At 45.8% G+C, this 22,554-nt stretch overlaps 1 protein-coding gene across 2 annotated transcripts in view; it reads left to right on the forward strand.

Annotated features, from left to right (window-relative positions):
• Positions 1–21,229, forward strand: part of LOC126520841 (lysine-specific demethylase 2B-like) — a 61,186-nt gene extending 39,957 nt beyond the window's left edge. For both annotated transcript variants that reach the window (XM_050169629.3, XM_050169628.3), the window contains exons 15-18: positions 2,351–2,608; positions 5,808–6,002; positions 10,948–11,058; positions 18,712–21,229. In XM_050169629.3, the coding sequence (XP_050025586.2) occupies positions 2,351–2,608; positions 5,808–6,002; positions 10,948–11,058; positions 18,712–20,016 (1,869 nt within the window). In that variant the 3' untranslated portion in view covers positions 20,017–21,229. The remainder of the gene's footprint in view (positions 1–2,350; positions 2,609–5,807; positions 6,003–10,947; positions 11,059–18,711) is intronic.
• The last annotated feature ends 1,325 nt before the right edge of the window (positions 21,230–22,554 follow it).

Consider the following 22,554-nt stretch of genomic DNA (forward strand, 5'->3'; position numbering starts at 1 on the left):
TGAAAACATTACACCAGGATCAACCCATACCAACTAGCCCAACTTTCACCCATCGGAATAGAATTGGTGTCTGAACAAGAGTTTGATTTCTCATAGGAATGGTCTACCCTACATCGCAAAAATTTCTGTGCCTCCTTCTGTTCGTCCCTAATTAAGATCAGATGCCAATGTAAACTTAATGGATAGTTTGCGAAGGACAAGGAAACTTAATCGGTACAAACACATGTTCATGATATTGCAGCTGCCAGCACCCTTGTGACAGACCCTGAGGGACCATCACGTAGCAGCACCTGTCAGTGTAGCCTCAGCATCAAAACAGCATGAAGTACTTGTGCCTTACGAATGCTCACTCATAAGCCTCTTTATGGCTCTGCTTCTGCTCTGGGAAGACCAAACTCGAATGAACCAAAAGCCCGATTTGAATTAAAATGCTTCAAAATGCAGTGAAAACATTGGCTGAACTAGAATATTCAGTCTTGTTTGGATTGCCTGGAACTATGAAATATTGTGGGTCCTTGACTATTGTTGAAAAATGGCTACACATAGGTGTTTGCTTCATGAATATAGCATGGCCGCATCTGCACACTCGTTTTGTGTGTTCCTTGAGTATACCAAGTTCATGGAATTGGTTGCAATTGCAAAACAGTAATGCATTCTTTGTGCAGGACACTGGGCTTGCTCCTGGGGAGCATTGACCTGCCATGAACTAGTAAAATCAAAACCCAATTTTTCTGACTCTCTTGGTGCCGCGAAAATGTCCACAAAAATCTGGTAGTTTGAAAAAAAAATTAATGCATGCTTTTTACTGCCCACAAGGGCTCAAATTGCCACAGGCACCTCCAACGTAGCTCTGAAGGCCCGCTAGTACACGTATTAGGCGTCTTGGTGCTCGTACTGCGACAAGAGACAGTGAGTGCATGCATGCATAATTAAAGAATTCATACTGTGTCCCGTGAAAGTGGCTGCGCTCTTTTTTGGAAAAGAAAAATAAGCTTCACATCTCAGTATGCTCACCAAAATACATTACATATGCTTAACCGCATAACCGCGTATAGCGGCGAAGTTGGCTTTTGGGATCCAGTGTTATACATTCTCTGACCTTTTCAGCACTTCAAGGCCATCCGCTAGGATGACAAAGGCAGAGTCGGCGTCATTGCTGACAGTGGTAAATTATTTCAATGAAACACACGGCATGGAACAGCAGGAAGCTTGGTAGCAAATGTCGAATCAGATAGGCCTAGTGTTGCCACAATGGCTACAGCTGTCAGCAGAACGGCATGTGAGAGCTCTTGGTAGCTAAAGTCAAAGCAACCAGTTCAGTGTAGTTTTTATGTTGTGTGTGTTGTGTACATGCATGGTTTTATGCATTGCGGGGCATGGGGGGCACTTGGTTGTCCTCATGCCTGAAGCTGCCAAGTGGCATGCGTCATTCCACAGTCCAAGAACTTTCTGATGTGGTTCTTTTCTAACTAAATTAGCAAAGGAATATTGTTCCTGTCCTCCAAAGAACAACGTTAGCAAAGGAAGATTGTTCCTATCCTCCAAAAAGGAATGTTGCCCCTGACATGGGGAAACCATCTAAATTCACATGTATGTGCACTTTCGTTTATCAGAAGGACTTGTTTGTATCACTCTGTCATTTCCATAGGCTGTATCGATAGTGTTTGCACAATAGGTAGAATTCACAGGACTAACAGAAAATTAGAACTTATCCTGTCGCCTTTCTTGCGTCTGTCATGTTAAAGGTACACTAAAGAGCAGCACTGTATCACTTTGGACTAATAAAGCATTCTTTCCAAATTTTATTTTCAATAATTTCACGGTGATAGGTTGAGTAGTAGGAGAAAATGAAGGTCAGAGTTCAATTATTAAAATTTCTCACTGTATAACCCCAGCACCAGTGTGACAGTGTGACGCCACATATGTTGGCAGTATGTTCTCTTATTTGAGTCAGTGCACCATAGTAAGAGGTTCTTGAAACTTGCCAAGTGCAGCTTTGACTCTGTTAGTCCTTCTTTATTGACGAAAATTATTTGACCGAACAAGCACCATCAAAATTCATGGTGTCATTGCGAGCTGGTGCTAGAACTTAAAGGTGGCATTGTCACTCATTTCCCTCTTAGTGTCTTTTCTGGCGTACGAAACTCATTCTTACAATGAAAGTGCCTCTTCTTTCTTTTTTTTTTGGTACTGCAGAAAGGCAGTTTATCAATACAGCTTGGTATATCTCTTTATTTTTTTGCGTGTGTGTTCCTTTAACACTGCAGGTATTGTTTCAAGCATGAAACAACCAGCGCAAGAACCAGTGCTGTAGTTTTCACGTTTTTTTGGGTGCATGCACCTCTTGCAGCCCGTACTTCCGCACACAGCGTGCTGCATGCTGTGCGGGCGAGACGGCTGGGAGAAGGGCGCCCCGCAGCCCGGCTCGGACCAGGAGGCTTGCTCGTCGCTCATGGAGTGCTCCCAGTGCTGGGAAATCGTGCACCCAGCGTGTCTATCCGAGCGCAACCCACATCTCGTGGGACTGCAGGGCAACGTCAGCGATGATCTGCCCAACAGCTGGGAGTGCCCAAAGTGCTGCCGCGACGGGAAGCCCGACCAGGTCAAGGTGTGCTTTCCCTCTGCTTTGTGCTGGGGCTGCATTCTTGGGGGCTGCAAATGGTGGGGGCGGCGACTGTGGCATTAACCCACTGCAGTGGCTGTGGCGTTGCACTGCGGAGTTCGAGGTCACACATTCGAACCCAGCCACGTGCAAACCCAGTCATGTGGCAGCCATGTTTTGATGGGGGCGGAGTGCAAAAGCACTTTTGTACTTAGGCTTAAATCGTTGCTAAACAACCATAGGCAATAAAAAAATAATCTGGAGTGCCCTACATGGCGTGCCTCATAATCAGATCATGATTTTGGCACGCATAACCCCAGAACATTATTCACACACATATACAGTCGAGTCCACTTATAGCGATACCGGTTTTAACACTCTATCGGTTATAACAATGAAAAGCTGCTGTACAGTCAACTTTTGTATGTTCTCTATGGGAAAATAACCCGCTTACTACAATGTCCCCATGCTGCGTTATCGATTATAATGATGAAGTCTGGCTGCTGAGTGTCCGTGCCGAAAGGTAATAGAATGCGAAATCCTTGAAAATGAAAAATAAAAAGTGAGATGCGAGCTGCACCACGATCGCCTGCCACCCCAACTGCCGCCGCGCGGTTCTTTGCAATGCCAGCCTCACACTCGTCTCTCTCATCGCCCTTCCACCCCTACGAACACGAATGGGCTGCACTCATAGCTACCCTCGCCACCCTCTGGAACACGAATGGACTGCGCCAACTGCACTGACAACGCTGCTAGCGCTGCTCCCAGGTGCAATTCTGCTAAGGACTAAGTCGCTCGTGCTTGTCTTTGTTCGTTGCATCAAAGTCTTTCCTGGCCACATGGTTTCTCAGCCTCGTTTGACTCGCCGCCAAAATGGAAGATGGTTTATTCACCCGCTGATCATCGGCAATGCACAACATTGCTGGTAAAAAGACAATGCACTGCTATAGATTTGGAAACAAAGTGCTTTAACTGAGGAGGCAATCGTCACAAACGTGCTTGCATCGGATAGCGACAGTGACGGCCACAACGGCAGTGCTGACGCAGTAGGGCCTGCTGTCTGAACATTGTTGCCGCGGGGGAGGCCCTGTAGATGATGCAGTCCCTCAAGGGCTTGTTTTCTCGAGGGACCGTCTGCTGCACTACAGGGAGCACTTGGATATCTTGGAGAAGGATGTTGGCAACCTTCGCGTAAAGCAAGCAAGGCTGATGGACATTGGGTTTTCTCATGCAAGCCAGTGGGATGTATGTGGCGTGACGCTTGTGGCGATCTTGTCCAAGCCTTCTGGATTTCTCACGCTGAGATGCTGCTGCAGCAACGTTTCTGCATTCATTAAAAGGCACCTTTTGGGGCCACTGAAGCGATGCCTCGGCAGAGCTCATGTCACTTGCCGCCCATGACCCCTCTTTGGTTTTGTTATAGCAGTGCCATTCTTAAATGCCAACAGTCGCGGCTTGTTAAAACCATGCGATCGGAGTGCGCAGGAGAGAGAGTTAAAACAGTCCACACTATCAGAAGCCGGATGCAGAGAGGTGGTGGGGAGGAGACTGGCCTTCCCACCATTATAGTTTTCTTGGAATAGCTGCGCCATCCCCCATTTTTTTTTTCATGCAACCCGGTTGTAACAATTATCGGTTATAACAATGGAATTTTCGTGGCGCTTGAATATTGTTACAAGTGGGTTTGACTGCGCAGTTGAAATCCGCGACAACAAAAATCTCACGACAACGAAATACTGTGTGTATTCGTATCGAGGCCGAATTTTCCATTTTTTGTCACGGCGTTCCATTGCTGCTGAAGCAAAATTTCGTTATATTGAAATCACATAAGAAATCACATAAGAACACACGTCATTATAGTGAAGTGCTAATTGTATGGTGTTTTATGGACAAGAGGTAATGAAAAGTTAAATACTTTGTTGTATCGAGAATTTCGTTATATTGAAGTTTGTTATATTGAGGTTTAACTGTACCACAATCCCGCATCAACAAAATTTGGCGGAATGTAACCCCGCATGTTACCTACTAGCGAAATGCTAGCAGGCTCCACGTGTGCTCAAATGGAATTGGTTTGCGCTAAGATTGCGTAAAATACCACACATTATGCTTGCTTGGGCGCCACTGTTTCTGTTAACAAAAACAACCATGCGCCGAGAGCGAACACTTGCGTTGGAAACATGTAATGGCTGCCATATTGTTTGATGATCGCCCATTTGAAGTGGCACGCATGTTTGTACCAACATGTGAGGACGGTTTTCCTACACCTAGGGCAGTGCTTGAAAAGGTGGGTGTTTGTTAAAGGTGGGATATAGATAGGATTTTATTGTTTAGGTTAAGTGTGACCGCCACTGTACATTTACCTAGGCCAAGTATGTTCCGTGAGAACCTAGGAATTCAGTGCAAGCAATGTCCACGAAACAGAGCTGTATTAGCTCTCTGTGCCTGCACGCTCCAAAACAGTTCCAAAGGGACGCCAATACAGGGGAAAGAAAAAAAAAGTTTACCTTTAAGTGATTGCAATTAAGGGAGGACCCCGGTTGTTTGGGACTGAAAATCTGCCCAAAATTTGAATTTTCAACTTATGTTCTCTGCATTCTTGAGACGTTTCTGCGCCCATCTCTGAAATTTGGTTACAAAATACCGCGGAGTTCTTCCGTTATTGTCATCTAAAGATGCGAATCCGCAAGCATTGCCCTTTAAATTGGGGACAAATTGCGCCCAATTTTTGGCTTTTCATGCCAGATTTCAGCACTAACGAGGAGCAGCACTGTGCCATGGTTTCAAGAACCAACAACAGTCATGCTGAGTGCATGATTACAGCACAAATAATGTTAAGTGGCACACATCCAGTGAAAAAAGGCAAGAGAAGAATCCCTGCAAAATTTTTCACCTCCAGTCTTCTTGTTTTTATCATTGCACAGGTCATGGGCAGTATTCAGCTGTCTGGTGTCCCTTTTCATGCATTTGCATGGTGTGTTGCCATCTTCCGACCACTCGGGAGTGCTTTCACAATCGCATGTGGGCACTCATTGTAAACTAATATTTGCTGGCAGCATGTTGCTTTCTTGAACATCCCTGGGGAGAAATTGCATGATTGCACACTAATGTTCGCTGGCTAAGTCTCTCGCTTTTGTCCTTGTTTCTGGTTTGCAGCCCTCGGCAACAAACCCGTTTGGCATTTCACTGAGTGATATTTCTCCTGCAGCCACGGCACACTCGAGGTAGAATGTCGAAAGGTCCACAGGATGGGAAGTCTGAGTGCGAGTACCTGCCGGGTCTGGAATCAACGCCACCAGTTCCAGGCAACCCTGCGCTCAACTTGACGTTGAGACCGTACGAGGCGTCGGGCGAGCTTTGCACAAGCGAGCTTGATCCATGCGGTGCTCCACCAAAAAAGAAAGTGAGTGAGCGTTAGCCACTTTGTGGCCCTTTTTGTTGTTGTGCCCCCCAACATCTTTCTTGTGGGCACAGATAAATAGAAATTGTTGCACTTGTGTGCCTGTGATGCACTTTTCCTGAAGTTTCCCTCCATAGCTCTTCAAGGTGGTACAGCTCGTGCTTTAAGACAGAATTCACGTCTCATGGCTAAGTAAGATGCTTAAAAAATGGCAGAAGTCAGCTTGCATGAACAGCAGTCTTTTTGAATGAGGAAAAAAGAAACTGTGTTGCTTTTGTTCATGTCTTGAAAGCACCTTCCTTTGCCATGAGATAGCAAAAGCGCATTACAGCAGATCAACACACACTGGTTTTCTGTCACCTGTTCCTGAAAGTGTAGGAGGCATTGCAGTTGCCATGTTTGAAGGATCAAAGGAAATGCATATCATATTTACCCAGATCGTCCGACACATTTTTTTTTTTTTAGCGGGGAATTGTAGACCTGCCCTTTCTGGAACTGGCAGAATTTTTCAAATTACTGTAGTTATTTGAATCTGGGCCGGCCCCGATTCTAAGCACACCCCCAAATATCTGAGGCCAGAAAGAAAGAAAGAAAAAGAAAACTCTCGAATGTAGGTCGAACAAAAGGTGAGGACAGCATTCACAGAATGAAAACTCCATTTATTTAATATGAACATGCCAAGCTCACTCTGTGCCGTCATTGCTGCTAGCCTCATCACTATCTTTCTTACTGCTGTCATCACGTTGCAACACATGCACAAAGAGTCTCCCGTTGCCCCCCTCTAACAACGGACGTTTTTCTCGATGTTGGAAGCCCCACCAGGCTTGGAAGTTTTAAAATGCCTCTGCGGCTATACTCGTGGACAACTTTTCTTGGCTGTGAAGCGAAGGCTACGGAAACTAAGCACGCCTCTTTCACCGCTGCTGGAAGTAGCCCCGCAGTTTTGCTCTCGTTTTCTCACGTGGGAAATAGAAAATAATACTTTCTTTGTTTTTTGCAGCACCTAATTTGAAACAATACGTAACATTTACCAGTCAGCTATTGGTATTTTATTGTATATTTAGTTTGTTCCTTCGAGTTCTCGCACACCCGAGATGGCTGCACATTTTGCACATTCATCAAACGCAATGTGACACCTGTGTCTTCTGGTGAGTGTTCGTTGTTTGCTGTCCTGCCAATCACCTCCCCTGAGAGGCTGTTGACCAACTTTAGCAACAAAAGGCTGTTGAAGCACACTAAAATGTTTTTCCAGCGTCTGCGTGGAAACCAAGCGAACCCATCTGGGAATCGCAACGATAGGCATGTGCAAACAAGTGAGCGAGCTGACTGCTCGCCAACTTTACTGACACCAGCGTAGGTTGCGCATCCAAGTCCTAACCGACGCCATATGGCGGCTGCTTTGGACCTCCAACGCAGGCTGCGATGCTCGTTGTTCAGAACTTGATATATATCGGATGTGAATGAACATTGATTCACACTGAGTGAATTGTATCTGCCTTGACTAAAGAGATTGTGCGAGGTTGGTGAAACCAAAACTTGTGCCCATCGCCCGGACTACATTGCGTACGAATACAGTCATGTACAGAAGTTCTACCCCCATAGCTTTCGCTTCATAGCCAAGAAAAGTTGTCCGCTACTATAGCAAAACTTTTTGTGCTAAGTCAGAACTATAGTGGCTTTACCTGTTTGGTGCCATTACGATAAGGCCACAGCAAGACAAATCAATACAGTAACATCGCTCATGTAGTTAAGTTCGTTAATGTCGCGGCTAGTAGCAGCTGCGATACTGACTTTTCTAGATGGCACTAGCTATGCACCATATTTATCATTTTCAATTAAAAACTGGCATGTTCCTTAAGATCCTTGAATCTAACCCGACCCTAGAGTATGGTTTATAACTCATTGAAATAAATATATATATTGGCCTAGATTCAAATAAATACGGTGTCTGGGAGGCCAGAATTATATGCGAGCCAGAAAAAAAATTGTGGAACATGTGTGCCTCATTTTGCAGTGTATGCCCAGCTAACACGACCCTTAGTCATGTGAACACCCAATTTTTGTGTGTTCACAAGTCCAAAGCCAGGAGGAGGAACTTCAAATGTAGGCCGAACAAAAAAGCGAGGACAGCCTTTACAGAATGAAAAGAGCATTTATTGAATGTGAACAGCATTTATTGCATGTGAACATGCTGAGCTCATTCTACGTCATCATCGCTGCTGTGATCCGGTAAATGCCACCCTTGTTTCGGCGCACGCAAGAAGCATCTCCCGTTGCCCCCTTCAATGAGACGTTTTTCTCATCAATGCCCAAGTCCTGTCCGGCTTGAACATTTGACGATGTCTCTGCAGCTAGCACAACTTTTCGTTTGAAAGCGGCACTATAGTGGCATTGCCTGTTTGGTGCCATTATGATAACGCCACGCCGCATGCCGATACGTCACAGGTAAAAAAAAATGGTGACATCGCCTGTGTATTTCAGTTGGCTACTGGCATGGCCAGTAGCGGCTGCAATACTGACTTTTCTAGATGGCACTAGCTATGGATCATATTTATCAATTTCAAATAAAAACTGGCGCTTTCATAAAATTCTCAAATCTAAACCAAACCTAGAGTTCGGTTTACGATTATCTAAAGAAAAAAAAAAGTCTATCGGCCTAGATTTAAATAAAACGGTCCACTCAATCTAACGTACACCAAATTTTATAGCACAATATAGTGAAACCTCATTAAACTGTAGTTGGCTAGAGCTTGGAAAAAGTATGTACTAAACGGTAGTACTACTTAACCGAAATAGCATGAGATCGCCCACTTGTAAAAATGGAACTCAGAGAGAGCGCGATGAAAGGGCAAGAACGTGCAGTATTTATTCACTTCACACGGCCTAGCAGCGATGACAGCGGCCTCAAACTTACTGAAACTGCAAGCCAGCTTTCCAGCCAGGCCCCTCCCCTTCTCGCCAAACACTCGCATGGCAGATTCCTCATTTGCATAGCATATTCTCCGTGCACAAGCGTGGTAGCGCTGCAGAAGTCGTGGGGTGCCTTTTTCATTGCGGGGTGCTGACGTAATGAGGCTGACGTAACCCGCAGCTTCTGCCACTGTCGGGCCTGAATCGCCTGTGCTGTCGCTTTCCGTGTTGTCCTCATCACTGTCATTAGGTGACACTTCGGCAACAGAGGCAACAATGGCAAAAAGTCGAACCTCGTAGCCGACATCTTTTCGCGGTCGCAGCAGCGCTGCGGAGCAACTTCTTCACGTTCCAAATGCCAGATACTGTAGTCAACGATAAATCCCTGTTGCGTGCCAGCGCCGACTTCCTTGTGCCACGTTTGATTGCACGAATGATGTCCAATTTTTCTTCTATGTTGAGCACCCGGTGTTTTTTATCCGAGCTTCGGCATAATGCGATTGCTCGCTTGTACGACGCCGAAATGATATTGATGTTATGTGGCTTCACGCACAAACGCACAGGGTGCTTGGAGGCTGTTCCGATCTCTGTGCGCAATCACGGTGGTGATTGCGCGATTGCGCGACGAAAAGTGGAAACACTATGTGTTAACTTGTATGTACGCAATAAGCTGGTATGGTTTGTGCGGATACAAAACACAATATGTTCAATGGCCGATCAGTCGGGGATTTGACTTTACTATTTTTAAAACGAAATTACTCTTTAAGTGGGTACAGTTTAACAAGGCATTACTGTACATTGCGCACTTGCAGTTGTGGCAGTCACAAATAAAAATAAACCTGTAGTGTATAACTTCACAGAATGGAAATTTGTTTACTCCCAAAATACATCATCGACAATCTTGAAGAGCTTTTTATCGTGAGATCGCCACTTACCTGTCAAAAACTGAGCGAGAGAGTGCGATGAAAGGGAAAAAAACATGCAATATTTATTCACTTCGTGCGACAAAACTCGTATTTTCGTTTGGTGCTGTGGTGGCCTAGCAGCAACGACAGCGGCCCCAAACTCACTTAAGCTGCAAGCCAGCTTTTCCGCCAGCCCCCTTTTCATTGCCAACACCCACATGAGGGTGACATAACATGCAGCTTCTGCCACTGTCGGGCCTCAATTGCTCGTGCTGTTGCTTTCCGTGTCGTCCTCGTCACTGTCGTTAGGTGACACTTCGACAATAACAGAGGCAACGATGGCGAAAAGTCTCGCCTCGATAATTCAAACCTTGTAGCCGACATCTTTTCGCGGTTGCAGCAGTTCTGCCAAGCAACTTCTTCGCGTTCCAAATGTCACACACCGTAGTCAACAGTAGATCCCTCTCGCGTGCCAGCACAGACTTCTTTGTGCCATGTTCGATAGCGCGAACGATGTCCAATTTTTCATCTATGCTGAGCACCTAGTTTTTGTCTGAGCTTCAGTGTGACGCGAGTCCTAGCTTGCACGACGCCATGACACCACAACACAGGCCGCAACGCCCTCTGGCACAGTGCTGAAATGATGTTGATGTGGCTTCAGCCTTCCACAGCCTTCCAAGCACTCGCTGTGTTTGCACTTGTGGGCCGTTCTGATCTCTGAGGCTTGTTGTTCTGCCGGACCAACCTACCGACGTGATTGCAATCATGCCGTACCAAAGTGATCGGGCGAAGAAAAGTGGAAACACTTCATGTTTACCGATCTGTACGCAAAAGCTGATATGGTTTATGCAGATACAGCATGTGTCATGTACAATGGCTGCTGGAACAGGGATTTGACTTTACTTGTTTCAAAGTGAAACTACTGTTTAAGCAGATATGCTTTGATGAGGTTTTACTACATGTGGTTGCTTTGTGCAGTGCCAGTTCACATGATGAAGTTAAGTCTGTCATGCCTTTATTTTGCTTAAAAAATTGCTTATGAAGTTCAACCCTGCATCACGTTTCGTGTTCGGTTTCTTGTTTATTGTGGGTATGTTGCACCTAAAGGTCTCCCCACCCTTTGGCACCTGCAGATCAAGACAGAAGGACCTCAAGAACTTCTCGAGTATGACGGCGTGCCTTTGTCAGACAAGCCGGTTCAGCACCTGCCAGCAGCAGTCAAGAACGGAGATGCGAGCGACGAGGTGAGCAGGGAAGCTTAGGCTCGATAAAGCAGAGCAATGCTTTTCGAGCATGCATGCAACTTTTGCTCTTTGAGGGACATTTCATAACACCGTCTAAATTATGTTACTGTAGACACTGAAGAGCCGCAATCACCATGGCAGCTCAAAATTGAAAGTGGAAAAAAGGAAAAGAAAAAAAGTCAGAAGACACCACGCATGTCTTCAAACATTGTTGTGAAAAAGCTTTGAAGTCACAGGCATATCTAACGCCATGGATGGCCGGGAGGACGACGATATCCACGAATTTGCTGCCAAACCCGGCCTGAGCAGCGGCGACAGCGAGGTGGTGGGAACTAGACGGGTACCAGGTGCGTGGCGTGCATGCATAAACAAATACATCCATTGTGAAAACAATGGCATTCGCCCCATTTACAGTGAAGCTGTTAAGGGGAGTTCTGCAACAGTTCTCGTGCGTCAATGTTGCTATCAAATGCAAACACAGCACAATGTGTGTGGTAGACCCGAATTCGCTTTGAAACGTAATGATCGGTGACTTTAATGTAAAAGTTGTCGTGCGTACATCTCATTGAAATAGAACACAACTTAGTGCTTGTTCTTTTTCTTTTTAAACAAGCAATCCATAATATTTGTCATGTAGCATTATACCGGCTTCACATGTCAGCTAGGAGTCGGTATGGCTGCCACGGCAAAAGCCAACAGCATGTTCTTGCCACATAGCTGGCGTGGCAGCTATCACTGAGAACAGCCAGCCATGGCCTTGCTCGGATGTGGACTGGGTGGGAGCTGTCACTGCTGCGATTTTTAACAGCCAGTCACAAGGAAGAAGCAGCGTTTGAGTGATGCCATGAGCCAAATTAGGCCTTGAGTACTTTCACAGGGTGTGAGAATTCGCTCGTACCACTTTGCTGTCTTTTATGTATTGGTTGTGTGATTGGTATACATCTGTGAAGGATTTTTTTTTTTTTGTAGGAAAGAGTTGCAACAATTATGCATGGTTAAAGTGTTAAAATTGCTTGCTCCTGTGAAACTGCCGCACCTCATGAATTGCAAAAAAAAGTGTGGTTCTTATACAAGTATGGTAGTATAACAGGAAGATGTTAACAAAGCAGATGGCCACTGATGACATGATATGAACTATAGTTACCGCAAGAAACACCTATTTAGAATATCAGCACTGATTACTACTCAGATTAAGCAAAAAGCATTTGCACTCTCCCGTCATTGTTTACATTATAATGCATCACACCAGCCACTGGTTGTCTTAACAATGTGGAGACTTCTTGAAGTTTAAGGTTAAATGCTAAAATGATTTGAGAGGGGACAGTACAGCAGAACCTCGTTGATACTATGCCATTTTGTATGATCTTCCAGTGCCAACATTTGGGATTAAGAACCGAAAAAATCGCCCAATGCAGTCAAGCTTCATTTTTACCAGTTAATATGTACCCACAAAACTGTATCTTTCAGTACCAACATTCAGTACATTGCCAAACTACAATCATGTGATAAGTTTTCCGGCCACTAGATTCCATGTGAACGAGAAAAGGCACAAGGCACATGTAATTCAGAGCAGTAGGCACCCGCCACGGCAGCTTCTTTCAGTGCTCGAACGCCAGTGTCACGTGAAATTGCTGGCACGCACTCAGTTTCATTTTCTGGTACCAGCAAGTCTCCTTGCGAGTCGTCGCATGTCACATTCACAGCTATCGTAGGAAAATGACAAACCATGTTTCGAGCCACTGGGGCCCTACCATCTCGGTGCGCATCGGCGTCTTGTGCTGCAGCGATGCTATATTTCTCTTTTATGAATCAGTGGCATGCTACATTCAGGCCCACTTTTATTTTCTTACTTCACGAAAATTGGTTGTTCATTCGAATTGGGTAAACAAGTACCAACACTTTCGCGAGGAACTGCATTTTACGTCTACGTTTTCGCATGCTTTTTTCTAAAACATATGAATGAGGTTTTAATGTGCTGTACAATCTCAGAGTCTTTACATTAGAGGCCTCTTGAAGGTCAGACTGTATGCCGCAAACACAACTAGAAGTTGTTTGACACTCCACACAACACCATATCCTCTGTGCTCAGTGGCTACCGTATTTACACTCTTGTAAGTCGACTCGAATGTAAGTCGACCCCCCCATATCGCGTGACCGGGAGGGGGGGGAAAAAAAAAAAAAAAAAGAGAGAGCATACCCGAGGGCGCATTCGATAACAAAAATTTATTAGTAGCTGACATGGTCACTGGGCTACTCGTCTTTACTAGTGCTGCCATCGTCATCGTTGCTGCCGTCCCACAGCGCGTCGTGGTCCAGCGAAATTTCAAATTTGGCTAACGACCGCACCAGGACATCTTGCAGAACAGCAGCCCACGCCAAATGCACCCAACCACACGCAGCCATCAGGGAGGCTCTTTTGACAGGTCCGGTTGGCGTAATTTCGCAGTCTTCTGCCGCCAGCCACTCGTTGTACTCGCGGCGGAGCAGAACCTTAAAATTAAGGCGAAGGTTTGGGCTTGTTTCATGACCACGTCGCACTTCACTGGCAGTGACTGATCACGCATTTCAGCGACGTACGCCGCAAGCTTAGCCTACAGCTCCGGAAAGCGTCCAGACTTTGGCACGTGGGAAATTTCTCACTTGTCGTCACAGGTGAAAATTTCGTTTCGCTGCAGTCGCCACTCTCGCACCACCTGTTTAGAAACATCGAAATTGCGGCCCGCTGTGCAGTGATTTGTTTCTTCGGCGTAAAGGATGGCAGCCCTCTTGAACGCTGCTGTGAACGAGTGCTGAACGATCAGTGGGCCTGGAGCACTCATGACAACTGGGGAAGCATATAAGTAGCACGTAGCCGGCAGTCAAGTGGAACGCGTCAAACCAATACCATGCCAATACCAATGCCTTCAAACAGAGAAAGAAAAACCAGCGAGCGGTGTCTGCTCTTCCATGAACTACCGATACTGCCGCCGCAAATGGGAACAGCGGCGCTTCCATCAACTATCGACACCCCCCCATGAGTGTTGCATGCACTGTAAAACTCTTGAAAATGTTGAAAACCCCTTCCGAAAAGCGAACAAACACGCGGGATAGCGAAAAGATACGGGTAGGGCCATAGAGCAAACATAAAATTCTAACTACGTTGTAGCTCCCGTTGGTATCGCCTTTTTTGGCGGGGCCATGTTTCGGTTTCGATTGTAAGTCGACCTCCCAACTTCAGACTTTCAAATTTAAAGAAAGGGGTCGACTTACAATCGCGTAAATACGGTATGTGCTTCTCAGCACAAGGTCATGGGTTCATGTCCCAGCCACGGCAGCTGCACTCAGATGGGAGTGGAATGCAAAAATGCTTTTGTACTGAGCATCAAGTGCCCCAATGTCGAACTCCAAGGTGGTCAAAACTGATGGAAAGAGCTCTCTGGTACGCCCTTGCTTACAGCCTATAGGCTGCTCTGGGTTGTTTAATCTTTTTTTACTGTGCCTATAGCAATTGAACAATTTGTTTGGCAGTTTTTCTACGCATTGTTAAACATTTCTGCTCCAAAGGAAGGGGTGAGGGGAGGGCATGTGCCTGGTGTCTACAGCCCCACACTTACCATAAAAACCGAAGTATAATACGAGTTTGTTTTCCCCATTATTAGCTTCCCTAATTTCCACTTCTTACTATATGTGGACCCAAACAAAAATTTCAGTCAGAAATTTGGGCTAGAAGTTTTGGTTTCCTTATTGCTGCGTGGCTACGGCTTGGCTTCCTTTTTGCTTCCTTACGGCTTGGCTTCCTTATCCCTTCGTGTGGGCTGCGGAAGTAACTGCATACAACACTGCTCAACTCTTTGCAAAAACAGTCATCATTCATGGATGCACAACTCCTCTACGTTGTATCTTCGGCCAGCGGCTCTGTTCCACCATTCTTCGGCGATGTCGACAATGCTGGATTCACAGGCAGGACATTATCGTGGACAAATCATTCGCAGGATATCGACTGTGAATCAGATCACCTCGCAGCTAGCATGACAGTACGAGGGCTAGCTTCCATTCGTGGATGAAAGTGCTGATGGAGAAGCCCTTGCATCGGCAATGGAGCAAACGTGACTGAGCCGAAAACCCCAATGGTGATGTGGCTCACCGCTGTATCGCGAAGCACTTCATGCAGACTGAGGGAGTGCCATGGCAATGGGTGATGTATGGGTTTGCCAGCGCCTGCATGTGCTATTCGCTAACCACTAAACACAAGATGGCAACCTGTAAAGCAGAGGAAAATGGGCGACCGTGATAGAGGGGAGAAAAGGAGCTTCAGCATGCAAGAGTTTGGAAGGAGGTGGGGTTCCCTAGTAGATAACGAAACTTTGAGTGGCGCTGAACCTTGCCTTGAGGTGTGGCTTCATGGCAGTGTACACTGCGCTGCCGTGAAGCCACACTTCAAGGCATAATTTTCATATAACCCGCATCCCCACTTTATTGTTAATTTCTTGAAATTTTGGTGAGAGTTATACATGAAAAATGACGATATTTACTCCTGTGCTCCAAACTGTGATAAATATCTGTAACTGTCATGTGTTATTGTTATAAATTTAGAAGGATTTGTAAATGTACACTGTTGAACTCTTCTTACGCAAACATTTGTTGTCCATTAGACGCAGAACTGTTGCTTCTCTCATTAACCGTTTTGCAGTTTTCCTGCTGTGCTTTGTGTTTTTAATGCTTGCTTCTCTTGAGAGACCACTATAAGCAGGAAAGTTTATGCAGTATACAAGGTCTGCACATAACGTCGGAGCAAATGTATTAAGAATTTTGGCTGCAGTACGCCGATTGAAAAAAAAGAAAAAAAAGAAAAGTGGCTTCTCGGGTGCCTAGCAAAGCCCTGTGAAACGATGGCTTGCGTAATATGGTTGCTGTGAGGTCTGGCATGCAAGTGAGCGCTACATCAGTTTCTTATAGCATGAAAATGGGCAACACACATACAATACATAAAGCAGGCTGGCTTTGAAAACAATTTATAATGCCTATTGTGACCACTCCTATTGTGCCTAAAATGAGGCCTTGAGTGCCTGTTGTAGGTGTCTAAAACCTAGATTTTTAGTGCCTAGCAATCTGGCTTCTACACTTGAGTGTGTATTATTTTGACAGTTGTGTTCGACTAATATGGAGTGCAACTTTATTTTAACCTTTGTGGGTTGCTTTTATTTATTGGCACTTCGACAGGGTATGTATAAATCATTGCGAACAATCCTTCCCGTTGTGTAGGTTTGGATTCGCACAAGAGCAAGCAATTGATTTCAGACCAACTTTCGACTGAAGATTGACCAGCAGTTTACCCTTTCAGGGTAACTGACCTAAATATACAGCGCTGCAAACAAGTTCAAAATGGTCGATGCCGTATATTTACGGTGCCTTCTGCACTTTTAAAAAGGGAGCCAATTTCCTAACTTTTTCTTTTCTGTCATGTGCTTCCACTATGTGGGAATACTGGGAATTTTTTTCACGCGCCCCCCTCTCTCTGTTTTCGTCGCATGATTTGTTTTAGAGCTAGTTTACTCCCGCGTGTCTATATACTACCGCTCGCGCATTGGTGCGTGGGCAGGCGGCGGTTTGGGTTTTGTTTCCCAGGTGGTTTCGGCTTCTTGCGCTTGCAAAACTGATGATTATCTCATTACTAATCGCTCAAAGGGTGACCGCTTGTTTCTTGCTCGTTTAGTGCTCACTGGGGTGTGCATAGGAAGAATGCCGCCGTGCATGCTTTTCGTTGCTTTTTTTTTTTTTTTTTTTTTGAGAATCGCGATAACTAATTGCCTCTGGTTGGCGATAAGGTAAAGATTCGTGGAAGTTTGTCACGCGTGTTGCGTTTTGCTTTTTTGATGGGCACACAACCACACAATTTTCTTGAGTGAGTGCACCTACGTAGCGATTATGCATGGAGGTACATATTAGTGTAAGAGTAGGAACATTTGAGTCTTGCAAAATATTCTCGTTGGCGCATTTTCAAAGCCTTGAACTATGTGTTACAATACATCTAATTTTTAATTCTTATAAGCTGATTTCCTTTTTTGTTGTTATTCATGAATGAAGAGTACATATATACCAATGCAAAATTTTTTTTTCTCACTTTACAGTCACCCTAGAAAAATCATGGTTCATTTTTCTCGAAATGAGTCCCTAAGAAGAATTGGAATCTGCAATAAAAAAAAAAATCGACCCGGGGCAGTCGTACATGGCAAAAAAAATCAGCCCTCAAAGGGTTGAGCTTGACTAATAGTCTAATTTCTTTTATATTGAACAGTGCCTGTGCAGGTGCCCTTATTCATTACTGTACAATATTGGGCAACACTCCACATTACTGTATTGCGTTGTACAGGAACCGAACAAAGCACATGGAGGCTCCAGCACCAGTTGAACGCACACTAGCTGCATGCAGAGAAAAGCTTTTCGAACACAATAATCAAGTATTCGGAGACTTCTGCATGCTCCCTGACCTGACAATCATAGCCTCGCGAGCCTAAAGAATGCAGTAGAAAACAAACTAGGTGCTTGCTGCAATGAGTAAAAACAAATACATCGATGTACAATAGAAACTTGCCCGGTTTCAAATTTGCAAAGCTACAGATTTCCCGCATAGCATCAGCATCTCTATGGCTAATATTGATGCCAACAAATATTCATATTATATCTTTTTGCGTGATCCGACTTGCAAAAATGGAAAACTAAGAGCCAAGTGCATATTTTGTGTATCAGACTTTCTTTTTACTCTCAGTACTTAACTAAAAATAAATTATTACGTTCATTTGTATTCTTTAAAGTGCTTCTTTGAAGTTTCACATAAGAATACTCAGAAACTGTCTGAGCCATTATTACTGCTTTGCATCCATTCAAAACACCAGTGATTTGGCTATAATTTTATGTGTTGCGGTACATGTTGTGTCTACAAGTAAAACCCAGTTAATTCAATTGACCCTCGTCATATACGAAATAATCGGGTTGTGCACACAGATGCAAGCGTGTCTCAGATGAAGCTGCTGCGGCGCTGCAAAAGAAGTTGCAAGGCCTTCGCTGCTGCGAGAGCCAATCACTTGCGAGATGAGAATCGCAGCTTCTGCGCTGCTGTTGTGCAGGATCGAAACAGGGTTTGCTCATTCAGTAGATAGAAATGTGTTGACGTAGTAAGCATTTGTTTATTGTTCTCTTGACATCCATGATAATTTGACATTCGGTTAATTTGGCATTTTTTGCGGTGCTGAGGTTTTACTGTACTGTCGTTTGATGTAAAACATTACATAAAAGCACCGAAAATGAGCACATTTCTGGTTGTAATGAAATAATAAACCCAATCAATGAATCAATCACATGGAGCGTCTGAGCAGTTTCCTGCTTCCTTTTATGTGCCCAAGTGCTTTATAACTAACCGATTGAGGGTGCATCTGATATTTGGTTGGCAGTCGAATGGTGGTGGAGCTGATGACATAGTGGAGCTTAAACTAGTGGCAAACTCGTAAGTTTTGGAGAAAGTAATCACTGCATTTTCTTGTGTTCACATTAAAGGCATTTAAGTTTGTAATAGCAATTTGCCACGAGTATTTTATATTACTGCGAGCATTTTATATTACTATATATTTGAATTTTTCCTTTTAAAGCTCTGAACATGTATGCATTGTTCATTTTCAGGAAATGTACGAGAGTGCAGAGGCAGCATTAAGCAGGTCCCGCAAGGATGACTACGTCCGATCTTGTGCCCGGCTGACCGTTGTCCCGGGGGACAAGATCTCGGCGACAAGCTCCCACGACCAGGTGGTAAAGTCGATGCGCAGCTTGCACAAAGGTTCAGAGCCAGAGTTCGCCGAGGCAGCGGCCATCCCTGCGGTTCCTGCTGTGTCGGCCATTCCCAGCGAGGAGCCTGAGGTGAAGAATGGCTTGGCAGCCATTGCTGCCAACCCCCAAAGTGTCGAGGACAGAGACGACAGGAATTCTTCAACCACCACCACAAATGGGGCCACTGCACCTGACCTCCACATCACGAGCATGACCTGCGGGCAGCCGCCGGACTTCAAGTTCAAGATGACCCTGCGAGACCGCGGTAACTTGCGCAAGCCTCTGCACTTAGTTCGACCTGCACCGCTCCCTGAAGATGTGGAGAAAGCCAAGCAGCCTGTGCAGAGAGTGCAGCTGGAGGACGGCACCACATGCTACGCGCTGATGCGCGAGGTGATGGTGCCCGTCATGCGCTACCTCGGTCCCCAGGACTTGTCACAGTGCCAGCTGGTGTGCAAGGCATGGAACCGATGGTGTGTGGAACCTGGCATGTGGCGCCGGGTGGATTTGTCGCGGCGCCGCGTGACGGCACTGGCGCTGGCGGGCATCGTAAGAAGGCAGCCCTGCTGCCTGGACCTGGCCTGGACCAATGTCTCGGCGAAGCAGCTCAGCTGGCTGCTGCCACGCCTGCCGCACCTGCGAGAGCTGGGGCTGAGTGGGTGCTCGGCGGCTGCCGTGGTTGCTGCACTGCGTTCAGGCGTCTGCCCCCGCCTTCGCTGCCTCGACCTCAGTTGGGTCGAGGGGCTCGGAGACCAGGCAGTGCGAGATTTGGTGGCGCCCGATGCTCGCTCCAAGCCCCGTCTTCTTGTTGAGGTCCGGCTCGCGGGCTGTGACATCTCGGATGTGGCGGTGCGCTTGCTGGGGCACCAACTGCCAAACTTGAGCCGCTTGGACTTGTCCAACTGCCGCGGTGTCACGGACATGGGTATAGCAGTGCTTGGAGCTGCCAAGGCGTCACGACTCACTGCGCTTGACGTTTCACGGTGTGCCAATGTGTCGGACACAGGCCTTGAGGCGTTGCGACGTTGTGTAGGCCTGCGCCACTTGGATCTCAGAGACTGCCCGCAAGTGACCGATGCAGCCTGCCGCCGCTTTGTAGCACAAAGCCGCCTCCCTGTCGTCCTCAAGGAAAGCAAGCTCATACAAGTCGCCACTTCATAGGAAGCGACCTCTCTTGCTCTCCCTTTCTGACTTGTTCCACAACGTATTAAGTCTCTGGTTATTTTCATTTCATACAGATCTCCCATTTGGGCTGCAGAGTTGATACGGGCAGTGACGCCACTTTCTAGCTAGCCATGTAAACCCAAAAACAGCAACATTCGTTGATCAGTGCTGTTCTGGCAGTTGATTCGAATGTGCTTGCATCGTTTGAAGGAAGCATAGTACACGGTGAACTGCTCGAGAATTGTTTTTAAACTACAGGCAGTAAATTTGAGCTCTTGAAGCAGCCTGTCAAACTCGGGCTGCCTTCTCTTCTGCAGACTAATTTTCAATTTTACCCTATAGCTGAAGCAGACTTTTAACACCTCAAGCACGGTTTCTTCTTCTTCTTCTTCTTCTTTTTTTTTTTTGTTTTTTTTTTAAGAACAGTCATGGCTGTCGTTGCTGTGTTCACGTTTGATCTTCTCGTCACTTTGAGCGTAGTGGGGGGCTTTATGCTGGCTTCCTACTGACAAAGTACCTCAAGTGCACCTTCGTTGTTGTGGTTTGAGGCCATCGTTTAAGACCTCTAGCATTAAGCCAATGTTATGCTTTCCTCAGTATTTTTTTTTTACACATTAACTGTACCTTTCATATAATGCGCAATCTTTGTTGAGCATTTTGTATACTTCAGACAGGACTCTTCATTAAGCAATTTTAAGCGCTCTTCCTAGAAGTCTGCTCATGTTTTGTACATTTAGTTTCATTTAGATTGTGTTCTCGTTGGCATTCAATTCTTTGCAGCTGACATTTATTTTACTGTGCTGTGGGCAGTAGTGGCTGTTGCATTTCTTGAAGCAAAGTTGCTGTCAACTTGTTTTGTGCAGTAGTGCGTGGTAGCACATAACCCAGAGATTGTAGCATTGTATTTTTTCTCGCTTGTATCATGTAATTTATTGAACCCTTCATATTCATTCTTGTCGCTGCGTGCAAAAGCTCATGGCAGTTCATCACAAAATTCTTGTGAAACCATCATTATTTGTATGCAAAGTTGCAAGTTGTAAATACTACCAGAAGCCATCTACAACTTTGGTGAGCACAAGACACCGAGTGGCTGTGTCATTTTCGTTGCATTATTGCTCATTAGCGTGTTTGTGTGTTGTACATAAATGAAGCCAGTGTTGCTCATGATATGTAAAACAGTTGGCTCAGTAAAATTTTGTAGGTAAGTGCGTCTTTGTGTTTAAGGCTGTCATCATAATATTGGAAGGCAAAGTCTCGTTCTCCCAACGCCCTAGTCTGAAAGTTGGTGCAGCAGGATATGCAGTCCTTGTAACCTCATTATGATAGAATTTCCATCCTACTTAATATCGAATATCTATTATAAGCATATATGGTAAAACCTTGTTGATACATTCCCGTTACGTACGTTTTCCCGGCGTCAACGTCCGCAATCGAAAACAAAAAATGACCCAATAGAGTTCGCTTATATTAAGCGGTTCATGCGTTCCCGGAAAACACGATTTTTCGGCACCAACCTTCAGTACGTCGCCAAACTGCTATCATATGATACGTTTTCCGACCACTAGATCCCCTGTAAACAAGAAAAAACAGTAAATAGCTGCCGGCCGCGACAGCTTCACTGCGATACTTGCCCGCCTGTCTCACGTGAAAAATTTGGAGGACGCTTAACCTTCGCCTTTGAGGGAAACGCGATAGCATTCAAAGATCGCCGATTGCTTCTCACGCTTCCCGGCAACTGCAGCTCATGTAACCGTAATGTTTACCGGGAAGCGCTGGCGGCGAACGCTATGTACGAAGGCGAGCTTTCTGGTTAAAAGGCGACCTCTTGCGTGGGCCGTGATGAGGCGGAGGCGAGCGCCATCTGGAGGTGTTGCAAGGAACCGGGCGCGCCGCTCCGTGGCGTTTTTCCAAAAAGCCTTTTTCCAGCGTTTCTACCATTACACAGACCGGCCACGGCGTCTGAGCTTTGCACACGCCGGCGCGCCAATCTCGGACGCCGTGGCCGGTCTGTGTAATGGTGAAACGCTGGAAAAAGGCTTTTCGAGTTTCCGCTTCGCGGAATTTTCTCGTATATTTGAATTACAATCCGACGCTATTACGTCTCTAGGTTGTGTGTAAATCGTAGTTTACGGTTTTTCTGAGGTGTTATTACTGGGAGAAATTATATTCGGGAACTTTCTTTGCGCTAGACGGAGCACCTGTATGGTTGGGGTTGCATAGTTCGGAATCATTTTTGCCGAAGCGACGCCAACGCCGCATTTTCTGCGACACGGGGCCCCTAACGCGATTGCGTCAAAACGCCGGCGCGCACTGTTTCTCATGTCGGCACCAGCAAATCTCCGGGGTTGTCGCGCGGGGCATTCACAGCTATCGCAGCCAATCCTATTGCGATAAGCATCTTCGACTCTCTTTCACAGCGCGTGGTACCGTCGGAAGCATAGCGCACGCTTTTAATAGGCGATAACCGAAACGCGCCGCCGTTCCCTTGTGTGGACTACGATCGTAATACACGTTTTGCGACCGCTAGATCCCATG

Source organism: Dermacentor andersoni, chromosome 3 (assembly GCF_023375885.2).
Source record: "Dermacentor andersoni chromosome 3, qqDerAnde1_hic_scaffold, whole genome shotgun sequence".
Lineage (NCBI taxonomy): Eukaryota > Metazoa > Arthropoda > Arachnida > Ixodida > Ixodidae > Dermacentor > Dermacentor andersoni.